The following is an 18,960-nucleotide window of genomic DNA, read 5'->3' on the forward strand; positions in this document are numbered from 1 at the left end:
CTCTGCTCGGCAGTGGCGCGTGTGGCCCGCCCCGCGCGTGTCTTGCGGGCCGAGGCAGGGCGTGGGCTCCCTCCGGCGGAGCCGCGACCCCTCCCCCGGACGGCGGGAGGTGCGCACCGGCGCCTCTAGGACCCGGCGGCGGCCAGCCGCTGTCCCCGGGCCGCGCGAATGAGCATGTGCAGAGCCCGGCGCCCGCTCGCCAGCCCGCCCGCCCGCCGCTCGCCCGCTGCCCGCCCCGGCTCCGCGCCCGCCCTCCCGCCCCGCCGTTCAGCCCGGACGCCAGCAGCCCCGGGGAGCCAGGCGGCGGCGCCCCGTACCCGGGCGCGTGGGTCCGGCTTGCTGCGGGCGGCCAGGGGCGTGCGGGCGCCGGGGCTCCTGGGCTCCGGGCACTGCTGGGGCTGCAGGCTCGGCGCCCGGAGGAGGCGGGCCGTGGGCGCGGGTGCGGGCGCACCAGCCGGCTGCGATCGCGGGGTGAGTCCTGTCTCCCGGCGCTCCAGCCGGACCCCCGCGCGGGCTGCGAGCAGGGTGTTCCCCCTGCCGCGGGCAAACAAGTTTGTGCAGACGCGGCTGGGAGCGCGGCGGGGCTGCACCTGCTCCGGCTGCAGGGCGGGCTTACCGGGGGCGCCTTCCCGGGGGCCCGGGGCGGCTCGGCCGGGGCAGGGGAGAGTGAGTGGGTGTGTGCGGGGGATTGGGGGGGCGCTCGGCGCGGCCGGGATGGGGCGGGGGTGCGCGAGGCGCCGTACAAGCCGCGTCCCCCCTCCGGAGTCCCGAGAGCCCGTCCGTTTCCCGGGAGGGCGCTGCGGCTGGTCCCGGGGAGGGGTCGAGGGCAGGGTGTGGGGTGCGCACAGCTTCCCTCCTAGGCGGCGACGTTTACCCAGAAGCAGCTCCCTCTCGTTCCGCTACCAAGAGAGGCTTCCGGTCAGCGGAGGGTTTGCTCCGTCTCTTGGTGAACTTGAACAGAGGCAGAGGCAAAAGCAAAACGTATGTATTTTGTCCGGAAGATTACCCAGTATAGAGCTTTGCGTCTTCTTAGGTGTGGACGGAGACTCACGACTGGAGGTTGCTAAATTGCGTTTTTCTTGGCTACTCAAGAGCGTACCTGGCTGGGTCCCCTGCCTCCGGGTAACCTCGCTAGTTGTTTTCCTGAGCATTTGTGCGCCTGGGGTGATGTCTGCTCTGCTGATCGGGAATGCGGGTGGGGAAGGGGACCGCTCTTCCTTCCGCTGAGCGGTGGGAAGGCTGATATAGGAGTTCTAGCCCCGTAGCCCTGCACTGGGATCCAGCTGCTCCCCACACTGGCCCTGCCCCTGCAGCTCCCAAGATGGACAGATGCAGGACTCTGCTGTACTTTTCTAACATGAGATACCCGCATCCGTCTTGTTGCTGGAACAGCATGCTTAGGTTTATGGAGGCACTTGGTTTATCCCGCTTTGGGATAAGGAGTGGGGGCCTTTCTTTTTTCCTGTGATTTGCCTAGGTTGTCAGGCACAGAACGTGAGGGTGGTGGGGAGTGAAAGTTAGAGGAGGCATAAAGCTGGCTGGCCCTGCACTGTTTGCAATCACCCACTCCTGGTGGCTGCAGGTGCTGGGGAGAGAGCTAGGGGAGGTTCCCTTGGGCTATGGGAGAATGAGGTTTGTCTCAAGCATGCCCCCAACCCCCACACACTTAGACTGGCCCTCAGGAGACCCTCCGGGAAGGGGCCTCAACCGGCTGCCAGCCTCGGGGTTTCTAGGAGGAAGAGGAGGAGCCCTCCCAGGCACGGGAGCTGAAGGCGGCTTGGTGGTGGTTGGGCTGGTGGCTGAGCCTGAGTGCCTCATCTTCCCCGCCAGAAGGCCCTCGCCTGTGGCTGCCTCCTCCAAGCCCCAGCAGGGCCGTTTCCACAGCTCCTCTGTAAAAATGCCTTCTTCTGGGGTGAGGGGATCCCTCTCTTCAGTGGGCATTGTGCCCTGTGGGGTACTGCCCTGTGGCCTGTGGCATGTCTGGTTGGAAGTGAAGAGAAGCTGGGATAAGGCAGAAGGCCAGACTCCCGTCTCTTCCTCCTGTCTTCCTAACCGAGCAGAAGTGGATATTCAGGGCGCGGTGGCTCACGGTTGTAATCCCAGCACTTTGGGAGGCCGAGGCGGGTGGATCACGAGGTCAGGAGATCGAGACCACGGTGAAACCCCGTCTCTACTAAAAATGCAAAAAAAAAAAAAATTAGCCAGGCGTGGTGGCAGGCGCCTGTAGTCCCAGCTACTCGGAGAGGCTGAGGCAGGAGAATGGCGTGACCCCGGGAGGCGGAGCTTGCAGTGAGCCGAGATCGCGCCACTGCACTCCAGCCTTGGCGAAGTGGATATTTAGTGCCACCAGTGGGTCTGCTGCTGAAGCTTGAGCCTCCAATCTGATCAGTTCAGCCAGAGCACTGGGGAGTGAGCCACAGAGCTGGTTCCTTATGGCATTGGCCTGAGCAGGCGGCTCAGAGCCTCTGAACCCAGAGCCTCCAGGCCCTGATGGAACCCCTCCGAGCAGGGCCTCTTGGGAAATGGTTTCTCATCACAGAAGCTCCAAGGTTGTACTCCCATCCAGCTCAGACCCCCATCAGCCTTGGTGAGACCAGCTCCCCGACTCTTTTTCTGGAGGTACAATGAGGTCAAGGCCAAGGAGTTTGGGGCAGCTCAGTGTTTAGACCTTCAGGGCCTTAGGCCTTAAAATGCAGGTGATAATCATATACACTAGCAGGGCCAGAGCTGGGCCCTAACATCCAGGGCTGCTCATCTGGGGAATGAGGGAATGAATGTGGCTTCCTGCTCACCACCTTCTCCCTGGGCCTCCTGGTCTGGCCTTCACATTCTTCCTTTAATCTCTCCTCATCATGGCTTTGACAATCGTGTTGACATACGGCCTGAAAAATTATCGGAAGTGTGCCACTTGGAGAATATGGTCAGGGAGGAACTCTGCATATGCCCTGCCTCCTGGTGTAGATGTGAGAAGTGGATGGAAGAATGGGCTGGATTCATTTCATCAGCTGTAAAATACAGTGCACCTGCTGGTAGCTGTTAAGGCCCCTCCCCTCCACTTCGCTTTCCTTTCTCTGCTGCTGGAAGCCCCCGGAGATGTCAGCTCCCTCCCAGAGGGTGGCGCCCTTGACATGGGGGGGTCGAGAGTATTCTGAGGACAGGGATGTGCAGCAGGGTGTCTTGGGCTCTCTCCCATAGCCCGAGTGCCCAGTGGCAGCATCAAGTTGGGCAGGTCGGACTTTGGTTGGGCACTCCACTCACTTGTCCACCTGTATCCAACTCACTCCGCGGGGTTTCAACACCTGTTTACCTTCCAGATTCTGAGATGGGCTTGAGACGACCCTTAAGCTTTCAGCACCAGGTGGAAGAAACACATGAAGAAGTGAACAAAATAAGATTCTATAAAAGAGATAGCCCAGGCCGGGCGTGGTGGCTCACACCTGTAATCCCGGTGTTTTGGAAGCCAAGGTGGGCAGATCACCTGAGGTCAGGAGTTTGAGACCAGCCTGGCCAACGTGGCAAAACCCCATCTCTACTAAAAATACAAAAATTAGCTGGGCATGGTGGTGTGTGCCTGCAATCCCAGCTACTCGGGAGGCTGAGGCAGGAACATCGCTTGAACTCAGGAGGCGGAGGTTGCGGTGAGCCAAGATCATGCCACTACATTCTAGCCTGGGTGACAGAGCGAGACTCCGTCTTGAAAAATAAATAAAAATAAAAGAGATAGCCCAGAGATAGGCTGGAAAAGGTTGTGACTGGCTGTTTCAAAAGTGAGAAAGGCTCCAAATCAGGCACCAGGAAAGGAAAAATCCTGGCCCTGGCGCTGGTGCTCTGTCTTTCTGTGTGGACCCAGCCCCTAGCATGGTGCTCGGAAGGATCTCTGTCCTTGGTATTGCACACATGAAGACCATGTGATATGGCTGATGATGATATGCTCTTGGAATCAGAGCGATTTAGCAATAGCTGTTTGTATTTGTTCAAGTTAATTGGCCTTCTCTGTCTCAGATTCTGCATCTGTATGATGGGGATGATAATGATTTTGGCCTCACAGATGTGTGGGAAGATCACTCATTCATTTGTTCATCTGATCATTCATCCAATGCACTTGACAGTTGGTGAAAGTACCTTGAACTCTAATGTGGTATGTTAAATTCTTTATTTATATGAACCCCAGCAGTGGGTTAATTGAAGAGGTTTCCCTGCTTTGCGTGGAATGGAGTGTTGACCTATTATGTTTTATGCCCTTTTAGCAACATATTAAAATTTTGAATCTTTTTTCAAGTTCTGAAGTTCAAACTCTCAAGAGATTTGCCTCATCAAAGACAGGGATCCCACCCCATTTGCATTTCCCAGACCTTCTTCCCCCAAAGGGCCCAGCAGATTTTTGTTTAGTGGGTCTGTTGCTCTTTTTCTCAGTCTCCAAGACCCAGAGTTGTTAGGCCTGTGATAATGGCAGCATGGCCCTGAGCACTGAAGGATGTCCAGTCCTGCAGGTACTTATTTTCAGGGGCATTCCCTGTGCTCCACCCAGAGGTGGGCAGAGGCACTGACTGTGCCTTTGAGAGGCCTACAGGCTGGAAGGAGAGGTAGGGACATTAGCAGGGAACCCTGACTCAAGACCACATACCACCCAGGCACAGTTTGTAGCAGCATCCAGCCTTGCTGCTTAGTGCCTAGCACTAAGGAGTGGTTCTGCTCCAGAGATCAGGGAGGCTTCATGGAAGAGGTGGCATGGGAGCTGAACCTTGATGGCCTGAAGCATTTCAGAGCTATGAGATGGGGCACAAGCATCCCTGGCTGGTGGAAGGGCATGCGTGAGGGTGCTTGAGGCATCTCTTGCTAAACAGGTGATGCTCTGGTGGGATACAGGGCTTGCTTGTCAATTCCTGGGAAGCCATTACAGGCTGTGGCATCATTAGCTCCTCATATTAGAAAGATCACTTTCTTAGACGGAAAGGGGACAGCCTTTTGGACAGGGGATGGGGTACAGAAGCCAGGTGCTGTGCCTGAGCAGGGTAGGGGCAGGGGCAAGGGGAAAGTCACAGGAGGGGAATCCAGGAGCTGTGAGCCCAGCTGGAGGCTCCTGCATGTACTCTGCCCAGGTCCTGAAGCCGAGACCCCCTGGCTGCCAGTCATTGAGGCTGAGGCTTCGAGCTTCTAGGACCTGGATGCCCATCACCTTCTTATCTGGAGAGCAATGTTCTGGGCCCTATTCTTGTTGCTGGGGCTCGTGCCCTGCAAAGAGCAGGCAGCTCCGAGTCCCAAGAGGTTTGCAGCCCTTGCTGCAGCTGCCACAGTAGCTGAGATCCTTCTGGGGATGTCTGGTGTCATTTTCCCTTCAGTTGCCACTGCCTGTTCTCTCTGACTAGGGGTCGCAGGGAGGTTGAGTCATCTGACTGAACCCCAGTGGCCACTGGCTGCACCTGGGCCAGCTCTGAGTTCTATCTTGCAGCCCCCAGTCCTGGGGACTGCCTCCTCTCCTCTCCCTGCTGCCACCCCTCAGTCTCTGGACCCCTAGCCTGGCTGAGAGGTGGCCACCTGACCAGGCCAAGCCATCCATCATTCAGGCTGGGCAGTTGCTGCTCCCTCGGTCCCGGATGGCAACAAAGTAATAGACAAAAGCTCAGTTTGTCTGAATACCCAGGTGCTCTGGGCTCCTGCTCCCTCCCTGAGACTTCCAGAAGCCCATTTGTTCTATTACTCTCTACTCATGTTTGACAGGGAACTCAGGATCTCCCTCCCCAGGCCCTGCTCTTCTGTAGGGTGACCCCAGGACAGGGCAGTGGGTGTGCACCTTTGTCCAGCCCTGGTGTGCCCCCTCTACCCTCAATAAGGCCAAGCCCCAGGCAGGGATAGAAGCCCCCTAGCCTCCCCCTGAAGCACTGCAGTGTTCCAAGATGGGAGGTGCCCACGGGAAGCATACCTTGGGGAAAAATTCTCCAGACTTTCAGAGGGGAGGGACCCCAGGCTGCCTCCCAGTCCCAGTGGGCTGGGGCGGGAACACCCACTGACAAGGCACTGTCTGGAAGGCTTGGCTGGGGAGACACCACGTGTAGCATCATCTCTAGGAGCTTTGTCCCGGCATGACTTCAAAAACGTGCTGACGGAGGCGCACTAAACTCCTCTCAAGAATACATCTTGCCTCGTGTGAAGCTGGAGCTGGGATGAGGAGAGACATAGGAAGCTTAGTGGGCATAATGTAGGCCCTGGGAGCAGGTGGCCTGGTCTGAGTGCTGAGTGCTGGCCCCGGGCTGTCTGGCTTCAGGCAGTGTGCATCACCCGCTCAGCTTCAGAGACCTCAGTGCTCAAATGGGGTATGTGGGGCACTCGCTTGGTGGGTTGGCTGGAGGAAATGAGATGGTGCAGGTCAAGTGCACAGCCCAGTTCAACCTATTCACACTGCAAATGCTTCATAAATGGTGGCATTGACAAATAAAGCAATTGCTAAGAGCAGTCTCAGCATGGGGATCGATCATGAGCAAGAGTGGGATCCTGGGTGCACTCCAGGGACTGTGGGGGCTCAGAGCTGGGGAGAGGCCTCTTGAGTCTGACTTCACCAGTGGCACAGCTACTACAGGCCCGTCCTCCGGCTTTTCCTTGCTTGCCTCTTTTGCATTCATAACCAATCCAGGCTGCAGTCTGTAGGGAACAGAGTAACAGAGGTTTCATGTCCACTCCCTAATTTGATCCCATAAAGCACATTTACCCCCATTTAATGGACAATGAGCCTGAGGCCCTGCCCTGTGCAATGCTTTGCTCGAGGTAGGTTTACTGTCATTGTCAGCCTGCTGGCTTTCGGGTGTAGTAGGTATAGCTGACGGCCTCCCAGGCCCTATGCAGATGAACAGTGGCTAGCATTCTGCCCCCGACCCCACGTGTTGGCTGGTTCTGCCGTCTGACTTACCTTGTGGCTTGGCTGTGAGCCCTTGTGCAGATGCTCCAAGTTTCCCAACCCACCCCCAGGCCTCTTTTGGGTTCATTCACTCAACAAACACTTACCATCACTGCCCTGCTAGCTGTGTGCTGGGATCTGGGAACATGGAGATAAACCAGGTGTGATCCGTGCCCTGGAGGGGGGGTGCTGCCAGCCTTGAGGAGAGACAGTGTGATGTGATGTTGGCTATAAAGTGTGGTGGAAGTCCAGGGCGGGGTGACAAGTTCCTGATGCTTTTTTTTTTGAGACAGAGGCTTGCTCTGTCACCAGGCTGGAGTGCAGTGGCGTGATCTTGGCTCACTGCAACCTCCACCTCCTGGGTTCAAGTGTTTCTCCTGCCTCAGCCTCCCGAGTAGCTGGGACTACAGGCACGTGCCACCACGTCCAGCTAATTTTTGAATTTTTAGTAAAGACAGGGTTTCACCATGTTGGCCAGGATGGTCTCCATCTCTTGACCTTGTGATCTACCCGCCTCGGCCTCCCAAGGTGCTGGGATTACAGGCGTGAGCCACCACGCCCGGTCTTTTGTTTCTCCCTACCAGCCTACCCGCAATGAGTTTTCCAGGCTGGGAATCTGCTTTGTGATTTTAAAAGTTGGGAGTGCAGCCTGCTTCCTAGAAGACCTGGGCCATGGAAATCTGGCCTGCACGTGGCTGTCTGTTGTGTCCACACCAGCACCCACCTCCCCAGACCAGGGAAACCCCTTCTGGGAAGGGGGAGCGCCAGAAAATACTTTGGAGGAGCTTGGGACCCTGTGTGAGATGGATTGAAACTTGATTCATCAGCTCTGACCACTCCCCACCCCAGCCCTACTTGTATTGTATATCCAAATCCTATCTAGAAAGTCTATATGGAATTCACCAGTATCCCCTGCCTTCAAAATTCCGAATTGTTGAGCTCCTGCCTGCCTTTCTGCCCCATCTCATTGGAAACCTTTTCACAGCAGGAGCGTTACCCTCTTCCCTTCAGTTATACAGGATTAATGTGATCCCTAGTTTGTAACCGGAGCCCCTTTGTGAGCAGACCTGGAGACCCTTCCTTATAGAATTACATCATAGAAAGGATGACATAAAGCTCAGCCCAGGCACTCTTGTTAACTCCATAAGTCTGAAAGCCCTCGGCTCCGTTAAGCTGTGTTCCTGGACCGCCTGGGGGCCTGTGCCTATGCACTGCTCCATCTCTGCCACGTTTCAGGCTTCATCCGTGGCTCTGGGTAAGTGGAATTTGAGATTTCACTGCCCTGACCCCATAGGAGCAGGTTTCTGATGTCAGGATTTGCATATCAATTTATCTGTGTTCTTGTCCTTTTTGTTTGTTTGTTTTTGAGACGGAGTCTCGCTCTGTCGCCCAGGCTGGAGTGCGGTGGCGCGATCTCGGCTCACTGCAAGCTCTCCCTGCCGGGTTCACGCCATTCTCCTGCCTCAGCCTCCCGAGTAGCTGGGACTACAGGCGCCTGCCACCACGCCCGGCTGATTTTTTGTATTTTTAGTAGAGACAGGGTTTCACCATGTTAGCCAGGATGGTCTCGATCTCCTGACCTCGTGATCCGCCCGCCTCAGCCTCCCAAAGTGCTGGGATTACAGGCGTGAGCCACTGCGCCCGGCCGTTCTTGTCCATTTTTAAGATGTATTCATAAACAAAGATCACTGAGCATCCACACTCCCAGGCCTCATGCTGGGGCTGGGGTTAGGAAAATGAATGAGGCATGGCCTCTAGCCCTAAGTAGATGACAGACTTTGGAGGGTAATGGACAAGTAGATAGACAGTTCTGATCAACCCCGGGATGGTGAGTGCTGGGCCGAGGGTCAGCAGGGGCTGTGGAAAGACTGAGGAATCTTCAGGGAAGCTTTCTCTGAGGAACAATATCTGGCCTGAGCCTTCGAGGATACACAGGGATTTGATAAGTGAAGAGGAAGGAAAACAGCATAAATAAAGGGTAGCTTGTGCAAAGGCACCGAGGCAGATGTGCTGTGGTTCCCGGTGGCTCTGCTGCTGAATGTGGTGTGTGTGTGTGTGTGTGCACGCGCGCGTGTGCATGTGAGATGGGGAAGCCAAAGGAGGAGACCTGGCAAGAGATGAGGCCGGATGGGCTGGATCACGAAGGGGCCCTTGTATGTCATGCTAAGGAGCTTAGAGTTTATCCAGTAGCCACGGGGAGCTATTGAACGGGGTTTTAAGCAGGGATGCGCCGTGATCAGATTTGCATGTTAGGAGGATCACCCTGGCAGCCTTGTGGAAGATGGATTGGAGGGTCCAAAGCTGGAGGCAGAGAGATCAGTTAGGATTTCTTGGGATTTTCTCTGTGGTTTTACAAATCTGATGAGGCTGTCTGGGGTAGGCCTGGCAGACATATCAGCCTAGAAAATAGAAGCTCTGGAGAACCGTCTGCAATTTCCCAACCCAGAGTTTAATTCCACCTTCATTTGCTGATTACTGAGTCTGCTACCTCTGCCCCAGCCTAAAGGACCATATTTCCAGATCTCTGCTCTCCCCGAGGGCCTCGGAACCTGGCGGCCGTCACCATTTAATCAGAGAGGGTCATGCCTATCTGGGGTCTTTGTCCGAAGCCTCCAAGCTTTCCGGGGGCCTGGAATGCCAGCCCAAACGTTGTCCTTCCTCTCACACCCGCTGTCTGTCCCTGGTGCACAGAGCAGCCATTGAGTGGCTGCACAGGCCTGGCAGGGGGCCCGAACCAAGTTAGTTACGGGCAGTGGCTTAGTCACGCTTCTAGGGCCCTTGTTTTCTGGGATAAGCCTGTCCTTGTGCTAAGGGCTTTGCTCACACAGAGCCCAGGTCGTGGCAGCTGCAAAACCCTCTGCCAACCCCAACAGCACACTTTAGAGGTGCCGCCAATGGGAACCGAAACCCAGAGTGACAGCTGAGTTCTGGGGAGTGGAGAGACTCATGGAAGGCAGGTCAGAGAGCCTTCCGCCTTCTCTGCTCTGGGTGCTCAGCCTCTGTTTGCAGGTGCACGGCTCAGGCGCTACCCTGGTCCTTTGATTCTGGCCTCTGGAGTCCAGGAGGCCTGGGAAGGCTACACAAGACCCTCCCTCCCCTGGGCCCCATCCTGTGTGAAAGCCAATGACCAGCCTGTGCAGAAGCTCCTTCCAACCCAGGCTCACAGTTCCAGTGCACCCCTGGGAGTCAGCTGATTGCGTGCATATATCAAGCACCTGCAGCATAGTCCTGCCTGGGCTAGGTGCATTTATATGTGGTAGTGTCTCATTGCAGGCTGGGCCATGTATCATTGAGAGTCCAGGCTCTGAACACAGACTCTTCAAAACCTTGGCTCTCCTGTTTACCAGCTGTGTAGCTTGGGGAAAACTAGCTAATATGCCTTCTTTTGCCAGTTTCCTCATCTGTGTAACAGGGATATGATATCTCTACCTTGTTGGATTGGCTTCAGGGTTAAGCGAGATAATATGTAAAGTGTTTAGCTGAGTGCTTGACACACAGGAAGGGCTGAGGAAAGAGCCCTGCTGCTGTTCCTCCTCCCCGTTATTGTTATTGCTATCATCACCGACTCCTCGTTATTCCTCAAGGGGAGAGCTCTTATCCCCATTTTACAGATGGGGAAGCTGAGGCCCAGCAAGGTTAAGCAACCTACCGGGTGTCACACAGCTGGCAGTAACAGAGCTGGGATTTAAACCTGGCTTTGTCCAGTGCTCCTGCAACACAGCTGGTCCTTGGATAAAGCAAGCACAGGGTGAGGGGTGTCCCAGCCTGGGAGTGCCGGGTAGTGGACCCACCTATTACATCTCGGTGCTCTTTCTCCACCTTCCAGATTTCTGCGCCAGGAGATGAGGGTCGGCAGAGCCCTGGAATGGAGATATCCTTGACACCTGGGCAGAGGCTGCAGCTGCAGGACCCTGTGGCCACTGGAGATAAGTAATGGTGCCATTTGAACACCTACTGGAAACGGGGCAGGAACAGTGAGTGACCCCAGGCGAGCGCAGGCAGGTGCCAGGAGCCAGGATGCAAGGATGACGCCTCCGGAGGCCCTGGCCTCCCTCCCACCTGGGCGCTAGGAGCCATCCCGGGGCTCCAGCCAGGAGCCCTGCTGCCCAGGGGCATGGCCAAACCTTTCTTCCGACTCCAGAAGTTTCTCCGCCGAACACAGTTCCTGCTGTTCTTCCTCACGGCTGCCTACCTGATGACCGGCAGCCTGCTGCTGCTGCAGCGGGCCCGAGTGGCCCTCCCGCAGGGCCCCCGGGCGCCTGGCCCCCTGCAGACCTTGCCAGTGGCCGCCGTGGCGCTGGGCGTGGGCTTGCTGGACAGCAGAGCCCTGCACGACCCTCGAGTCAGCCCAGAGCTGCTGCTGGGTGTGGACATGTTGCAGAGCCCCCTGACCCGGCCCCGGCCCAGCCCCCGCTGGCTCCGGAGCCGCAACTCGGAGCTGCGTCAGTTGCGTCGCCGCTGGTTCCACCACTTCATGAGTGACTCCCAGGGACCGCCCGCCCTGGGCCCCGAGGCTCCCAGGCCCGCCATCCACAGCCGAGGTAGGCGCTCAGCTGCATTTTGGGGAGCTGTTCCCAGGACCCCTGTTCAGGGTCACAGGTTTGGTGTCCCCTTTCTCTCTGCAGGCCCGTGGCCTTCACCGCTAGATAGTTCTTTCCTTCTGCTCTGCAGGACGGGAAGGGGCCTGCGATGCGAAGTCCTTCAGGGTTTTGCTCACTCACCAGCTGGAGTTCCACGTGGCTCAAGGCTGAGATGTTGTGAGCAGGTCACTTAGCGCTCTGGCTTTGGATTCAGACAGACGTTGGCTGGAATCCTGGCCAACAATTTTTTTTTTAATCTCGGAGAATCTAGTAGGACAAGTTTCATTGAAAATATGAAAATAGGTTGGGTGCAGTGGCTCATGCCTGTAATCCCAGCACTTTGGGAGGCCGAGGCGGGCAGATCACTTGAGGTCAGGAGTTCGAGACCAGCCTGGCCAACATGGTGAAACCCCATCTCTGCTAAAAATACAAAAATCAGCTGGGTGTGGTGGTGCATGCCTGTAATCCCAGCTGCTTGAGAGGCTGAGGTACCAGAATCGCTGGAATCTGGGAAGCAGAGGTTGCCGTGAGCAGAGATCGGGCCACTGCACTCCAGCCTGGGAAGGAGACTCTGTCTCAAAAAAAAATAAAAAAAAAAAAATTAGACATGTCACTTAATGTCACCAGGTCTGTCTGAAATGGAGCTAAAGATGCCACTCCTGGGCTATTGTGATGAGCAAATGTGATAACACAGAGGAGTGGGTCACAAAGTGGGGTCCCTGACCAGCAGCATCAGCTCCCCCTGGGATCTTGTCACAGGTGCAAATCCTCAGATTCTCCCGGAGTTGCCAAGTCAGGAACTCTGGGGTAGGGGCCAGCAGGCTTTGTATTTAACGCTCTCTCTAGGTGAGTCTGATGCATGCTTAAGCTGAGAACTCCCAGGACAGAGGCCCCGGTATATTATTTGGCACTCTAACTGGCAGCTATTATGACTTCATAAAAGCAGCTAATGCATATGGGATTTCCTATGCACCTGTAAGTCTGCTGTTTACAGGTATTATTATTATATCGCAATTTTACAGGTAAAGAAACCAAGGTATGGAGAAGTTAAGTCAGTTGCCAAGGTTATTCTCTTAGTGTGGGTTCCCTAGAAGCAAACCCTGAAACCAGGATTCACATGCATCCAGTATATTTGGGATGTGATCCCAGGGAACTCTAGTGGGGGCGGGGGGGGCGGGAAGTGGGACAGGGAAGGGAAGGCAGCCAGTGAAGGGTGTGTTATCAAGCAGGTTACAAGTGGGCAACCGGACTTAATCCGGCTGGAGGCTCAGTGCCAGAGCAGAATACACATCTCAGAGGACCCGCTGGAAGTGGCAGGCCTGGGAGACATGGAAGGGACACAGCAGGGTCTACCATCATCACACTGCTGGATTCCAGCGTGGGGACAGTCTGGCTCCGGGTTGGAGTTCTTTACGCTGAATTATGCAGACTCTGCAGGGTGCAGCAAATGTGCCTGGTGCTTGGGGAGCTCCCAGTAGGCGTGGAAGTTGTTGTTGGAGGGTGGCTGAGCTCAGTCAGCTTCCCAGCATCCCCGTCACCACCTCACAGGGCCCTGCACCCGAAGTTACAAGAGGAATTGCTCTCTGGACTGTAATAAGTGTGGTCGGAGCATAGTGTACCACCTGGCAGAATATAAAAGGAGATGAGGCAGGAGGGGCACTGGGGCCTGGGTTAGGGAGGGTCACGAGTGCCAGGCCTAGGAGTTTGGCTTTATTTTGATCATGACGAGAAGGTTCTGTGGAAGAGAACAGAGCCTGAGCTGTCCTTACTTTAGGAGACTGACTGGTAGCCCAGTCAAATAAAGACTGGAGGGCTGTGGGTCCGTGTCGCTGTGGAAGGAAGTTCCCTCAGGAATCATTCAGGCCATAGCACTTGCTGTAGGATTTCTCAGCAAGGCTCACGTGTCAGAAGGGAGAAATGGGGAGCTGAAGCTTCAGCTCATTTGACACAGGCGTGATTTCTGCAAACTCTCCACAACACACTGAGAGACTGGGTCTCTGTGTGGGTTTTATCAGTGTCACTTATTTAGACTAAAGTGTACACGACTGGCAGGAATCAACATTGCTTGAGAGGAAGCCATGTAAAATGCACACGTTTTGAAAATAGACCTGTGTATTGCCACTTATTGGGCCTGTGACCTTGGGCACAGTGGGCTCAATTCCTCTCTTCATTGCTTTCATTCCACACTTACTGATGAGCCACCAAATGAGTCTTCAGGTGTGCACTTCACTGTGCCCTGGAGGAGCTCAGTCTGGCAATAGAGTCAGATATGCACCCAAATAATTTCTACAAAGCACGGCCGAGGTCTGCTAGAGGCACGTGCAAAGTGGGCTGTGGACTCAGTGAGAAGTGACCTTTGTAACTGACCAGCAGCCTCCCAAAGTGCTAGGATTACAGGCGTGAGCCACCACGCCCGGCCGAGGCGGGCGGATCACCTGAGACCAGGAGTTTGAGACGAGCCTGGCCAACATGGTGAAACCCTGTCTCTACTAAAAATACAAAAATTAGCCAGGCGTGGTGGCACATGCCTATAATTCCAGCTACTTGGGAGGCTGAGGCAGGAGAATCGCTTGAACCCGAGAGGCAGAGGTTGCAGTGAGCCGAGATCGCGCCACTGCACTCCAGCCTGGGTGACAGAGCAAGACCCTGTCTCAAAAAATATATATAATAATAATAAAAATAAAAATATAAGTGACCAGCAGAGGGAAGGGCTCAGCCCTGAGTGCAGAGTGTATATGTCTCAGGGAACCAGTGAGTACCCCTTTATTTAAGTTGCCCCTAATGACTTACAGAAGTGATGGAAGGGGCTCCAGTAAAAGCTAGAGAGATTGTGGCTAGATATAAGCGGACTGATATCCAAATTTATATACCAGTATGGTCTTATCAGTTGTTAAAATAATTGCAATACTTCCAGGTTGGTTGATAAATTGTTCCTGCCCTGGGCCGCTGGGGTGCCCTCTACACTCTGGCTGCCTCCCCAGTGGCTCCCAGACCTCCCCCTTTATCCAGCAAAGAGAGGGTTAATGTGATTCCAGTGCCGAATGGTGGCAATTCTGAATGGTCAGTGCCCTCCATAGGTGGTCAAGTATTGTGAATGTGCGCCAGGATTGAAGGAAGAATTTGCTCTCCTTTGAACAGCATAAGAACCAAGTCTAGGGAGGCTGTGCTGTCATGGTCATCAGAGAATGGGGGAAGGCAGAGTGCTGGCCTGCAATCCCTCTGGGCCCCTTCCTGTCGTGGGGCTCCATGGGCCAAGCACAGCCAGTCCGGCCTCACTGGTGGAGAGTAGCCCGCAGCCCAGCCCTCGGGACAGCTGCTGGGGCCTCAAACAAAGCGGGTGTCTCTTTGTGGCCCGGGCAGCCCGCCATCCTCCTGAAAGGGGATCCTGCAAGGCGCGGAAGCTGCAGGAGGCTCCATCAATCACTGAGCATTTCATTATACCTTGGACAACATCCATAATGGAATAAAATGTCAGTAAGTTTACTAGGGGAAAAATAGTAACTTCTCCATAGCCAGTTTGTTTTTTATTGATAGTAATTTCCAAAGACATTCCAATATCTTCAAAGCCATCGTTAATAGCCTCATGGTGTGTCCATTGTGATGTGCAAATGAACAGATGCAGAGTCACAGACAATAATGCGATGCCTCCATTTCAGCCGAAAGTAATAAATCCGCCTCAGAATGGGTCCCAGTGTATCCCTCGGAAGTTCTTTCTTTCCTGAACATTCTCGCCTCTGTCGGGGAGTTAGAAAAGCTGTTCGTTCTGCGTCCAGATAAAAGAGCTCGCCTCCTCCCCACAAACAGAGGGGCCGTCTGTGTCTCGGACCCCTTGCCGCATGCTGAGACGGGGCCAGCCAGGCCCAGGCTCGCCCTCCACGCTGGTTAGCTCCGTCAAATGGCCGGCTGGTCACAGGTGGACCACTCCTTGTTTCCAGAAGAACCAGAGCCTGACTGCTTGAAACCATTTTTTCTCTCTCTTTTATTAACATGTTAATTATTCAGCTAGTATTTACTGATCCACCCATCACACGTCCCAGGTTAGAGTGTAGGATCAGAATAATAATGGCTGTTACTTATTTGGACATCTGTTATGTGCCAAGCATTGTATTGTATAGACATACATCTGTTATCTCATTTAATTTAATCTTCAAACAGCCTTATGATGTAAGTGCTGCTATCACTGTTTTAATGATGAAGAATTTGAGTTTCAGGGAAGAAAAGTAATTTAAATGTTTTCGTTATTAATAACAATATATTAACAGTAAAAACAATTGCTGCTAAGTAATTACTGCATGCCAAGCCTTGTATTAGACATTTTACATGTGTTACCTTATGGAATTTTCACAACTACCTCATGGAATTGGAACTATATCCCCATTTTATAGATGGGGAAGTTGAGGCTCAGAGAGAGGCAGCTGCACATCCCAGGTTGCACAGCCAGATAGTGGTGGAGCCTATTCCCAAAGGCTGTTTCCGTCCACTTCCCCAGAAGCATGTACAGCCTGGGAAGCGCTACAGCCACGTGCAGTCTCAGCCTGGGAAGGTCTTGAGCCCAAGCACCTTGAAAACCTTGTGGTTAATTTCCCATCTACAGTGATAAATGTTTAATTATCCTGAGCTTATGCTCTGGCTGTTTAACCGAAAGCTGAAATGGAACTTCTTTGCTGAGCAACCCATCAGAAATTTCTCAAATATTAGTTTTCTTTTACTAAGTAGGCAGGCAGAGGAGAAGGATCCATTCTCACTGATCTGGGTGAAAGCTCTGTGCAGTGGTCCATGCTGGTGGCGGTGGACTTACAGAAGGAGAGAGATGCACGTGGGGCTGGATGTCTGGGCAGTGGAGGGCAGTAGCATGTGCCTGTGGGTATGGCCACGTGTGCTGATGGGCGTCCCCAGATGAAGGTGACCTCAAGAGGCTCAGAGCCTGGCAGGGAGCCAGACCCTTTGACAAACATTGGAGAAAGTGGCCATTGTTCCCTCCTCAGCCCTGGGGTTCTCTGGTCTGAGGGTCTCCTGGGTCCCTTGGGTCTTGGTGTGGTGGGGACTCCTGTCTCCTGCCATCTTGCTTGTTCTCCTCTGCTTTGCCTTAACCTAGGGCCCTGGATATTGCACCTTGGTGCAGTCAGTAAGACCGTCCCGACTTCATATACATATATATGTACTTATGTACTTCATGCATTACTGCTAGTCCCCATGGATAATAAATAGTACTATAATTGTTCATTCACATATATATATACATATATATACATATATATGTATATATATATGTATATATATTCAGACAGAGTCTTGCTGTGTCACCCAGGCTGGAGTGCAGTGGCATGATCCCAGCTCACTGCAACCTCCACCTCCTAGGTTCAAGTGATTCTCCTACCTCAGCCTCTGGAGTAGCTGGGATTACAGTTGTGTGCTACCACATGCAGCTAATTTTTGGTATGTATATATTTTTTGTATTTTTAGTAGAGATGGGGTTTCACCATGTTGACCAGGCTGGTCTCGAACTCCTGATCTCAAGTGATCCACCCACCCCGGCCTCCCGAAGTGCTGGCATTATAGGTGTGAGCCACAGACAGCCCCTGGCCCCCTTCTTTGTACTTAGGCTCTCTGCTAAATACAAAGAAAAGTCACTCCCCGATTCAGGCCCAGAAGTGGATGGTTGGCAGGCTTCCTCCCCTAGGCCACTCAGCGGTGGCCCCACTCCCCCAGCCACTGCCCTGGACCAGGCTCTTGGCAGGAACAGAGACAGTCTCCCCTGCCCTCACAGAGCACCCAGGCCTGTGGACCATCAGGACTTTTCTCCTCACTGAAAAGCCACTTGGGAGCCACTGGCAGGCTGCTGGGAGGTCCTGGGCGTGTTCCTTCCCAGAGACAGCCTAATTTCTCTGGAGGCAGTGGTGCGCTCCCCAGGTGACATGAATGAGCGGAACGCAGCCCTTCCTGGGGAGACGTGCAGCGTCTTTATCACAGGTGCCCGATCCAGATCTCGGCGCAGCTATTGTGGGTGTGCGTTCACAGCTTGGGGACTGTGTGACGGCGTGTTTGCAAATTCCCGTGCCGCTCCTTCAAAACACTGGTGCGCGTGACATTTACATGCCTACCCGAATTTGCATCAGGACTGCCATCTCCGGGCTTCTCTGTGCATCTCTGGGAGATGTCTCCCTCCCTCGGGGTGGCAGGGCAGGCCTGTGACAGACTCTCTCACTGGCGTGTGCACGGCTGGCTTCTCACTACAGCATGAGTGTCCCCGGTATCCCCTTCCAGGGATGTGCGCAGGTGACCAGCCTGGAGAGGCCTCTGCGGTCACTTGGCCCTGTTGTTTCCCACACGGGACACTTGCTCCCACTCTTAACAGACTCTGCGGACACACTCCAGAGATGGGGCCTTACTTCCTCTTGGGACGACAGACTTTATCTTGAGATAGCTTTCCCCGTTGGAAAGATCTTCCTTAAATTTGCTAAAATCAAACTTGCCCTAACTGATTTCTTCTCTCTGGCCCCCAAGGAGGCAATGACCCTGTCTCTCAGGGCGTTTGTCGAGGTAGAGCGGTGTCTCTGAGCCCAGGGAGGGCGGGGCTAGAGGGGAGGGGTAGAGTCCATGAGAGGTAAGCCAGCCGTCCCAACTTCTGAGTTGGCGGTAGTGGAAGAAGGCAGTGGTGGGGCTGACGCCAGGCTCCCGGCAGAGCTATCTGGGTGGACAGTGGGCCATTAACTAAGAGAAAACGGGCAGGAAACAAACAAGAGGGAGGTATCAGATGCTCACTTGGTTCAGCACTGAGCAGGAGGGAGGTTGCCTGCAGCACTCATCCCCCAGGTTTCTCTGAAAGTGGCCTTGGCCAGGAAGGCAGAGGTTCCCCTGGCTTTTCCCCAGGGTGGGCCCGTGATTCCTGGGCCTCTGGTCTCAGCCATGCTTCCCTTTCTGCAGGCACCTACATTGGATGCTTCAGTGACGATGGCCACGAGAGGACTCTGAAAGGAGCTGTGTTTTATGACTTGAGAAAGATGACTGTCTCCCACTGCCAGGATGCATGTGCTGAGCGGTGAGTGCTGGGGCCCTGGACTGTTGATTCTAGTGGGAGGAAGGTCCAGGGACGGTTCCAGAATGAGGAGGCATAGCAGCTATCAGTTGGCTGTCAGAGCATAATTAGAACTCATTGATCAGATCCCGGTTTTCCAGAAGAAAGAAAGTTTGTTGGCAGGTGGCCTGGGTGCTTGGAGCTGGGTGCTGGGTGATGGCCTAGGTGCTGAGAGCTGGGTGACGGCCTGGGTGCTGGGAGTTGTGTGATGACCTGGGTGCTGGGAGCCTGGGTGCTGGTGCTGGGTGCAGGGAAATGCAACTTCCAGTCCAGCCATAGCAGGGACTCAGCGTGTGACTTTGGTGAGTTCTTTTCCTTCCCTGGGCCTCAGTTTACTTATATGTTTCACAATAAGATAAAGGGCTTTAACTGAGATTTCTCTGAGAGGATCTTTCCAGCTCTGGTAGGAAAAGTAT

The 18,960-nt window shown here is 54.4% G+C and overlaps 1 protein-coding gene and 1 long non-coding RNA gene across 7 annotated transcripts in view; one reads left to right on the top strand and one right to left on the bottom strand.

Moving 5' to 3' along the window:
• Positions 1-178: 178 nt before the first annotated feature.
• WSCD1 (WSC domain containing 1) overlaps positions 179-18,960 on the top strand; it is a 54,974-nt gene continuing 36,192 nt past the window's right edge. Inside the window, exons 1-3 of one of the 6 annotated variants that reach the window (XM_032138371.2) lie at positions 179-471; positions 10,716-11,430; positions 18,394-18,508. In XM_032138371.2, coding sequence (XP_031994262.1) covers positions 11,004-11,430; positions 18,394-18,508 — 542 coding nt within the window. In that variant the 5' untranslated portion in view covers positions 179-471; positions 10,716-11,003. Of the gene's footprint in view, positions 472-832; positions 982-8,036; positions 8,145-10,715; positions 11,431-16,887; positions 16,906-17,255; positions 17,546-18,393; positions 18,509-18,960 lie in introns of those variants that run through there. The other 5 variants (XM_032138373.2, XM_058431447.1, XM_058431450.1 and 2 more) reach the window with 5 other exon arrangements.
• On the bottom strand, positions 6,194-7,945 carry LOC131381976 (uncharacterized). The gene is made up of 3 exons (XR_009211090.1): positions 7,793-7,945; positions 6,997-7,086; positions 6,194-6,636 (listed from the first exon to the last, which is right to left on the bottom strand). It is a non-coding gene; the product is annotated as an uncharacterized LOC131381976 (long non-coding RNA).

Source organism: Hylobates moloch, unplaced genomic scaffold (assembly GCF_009828535.3).
Source record: "Hylobates moloch isolate HMO894 unplaced genomic scaffold, HMol_V3 SCAFFOLD_19, whole genome shotgun sequence".
Lineage (NCBI taxonomy): Eukaryota > Metazoa > Chordata > Mammalia > Primates > Hylobatidae > Hylobates > Hylobates moloch.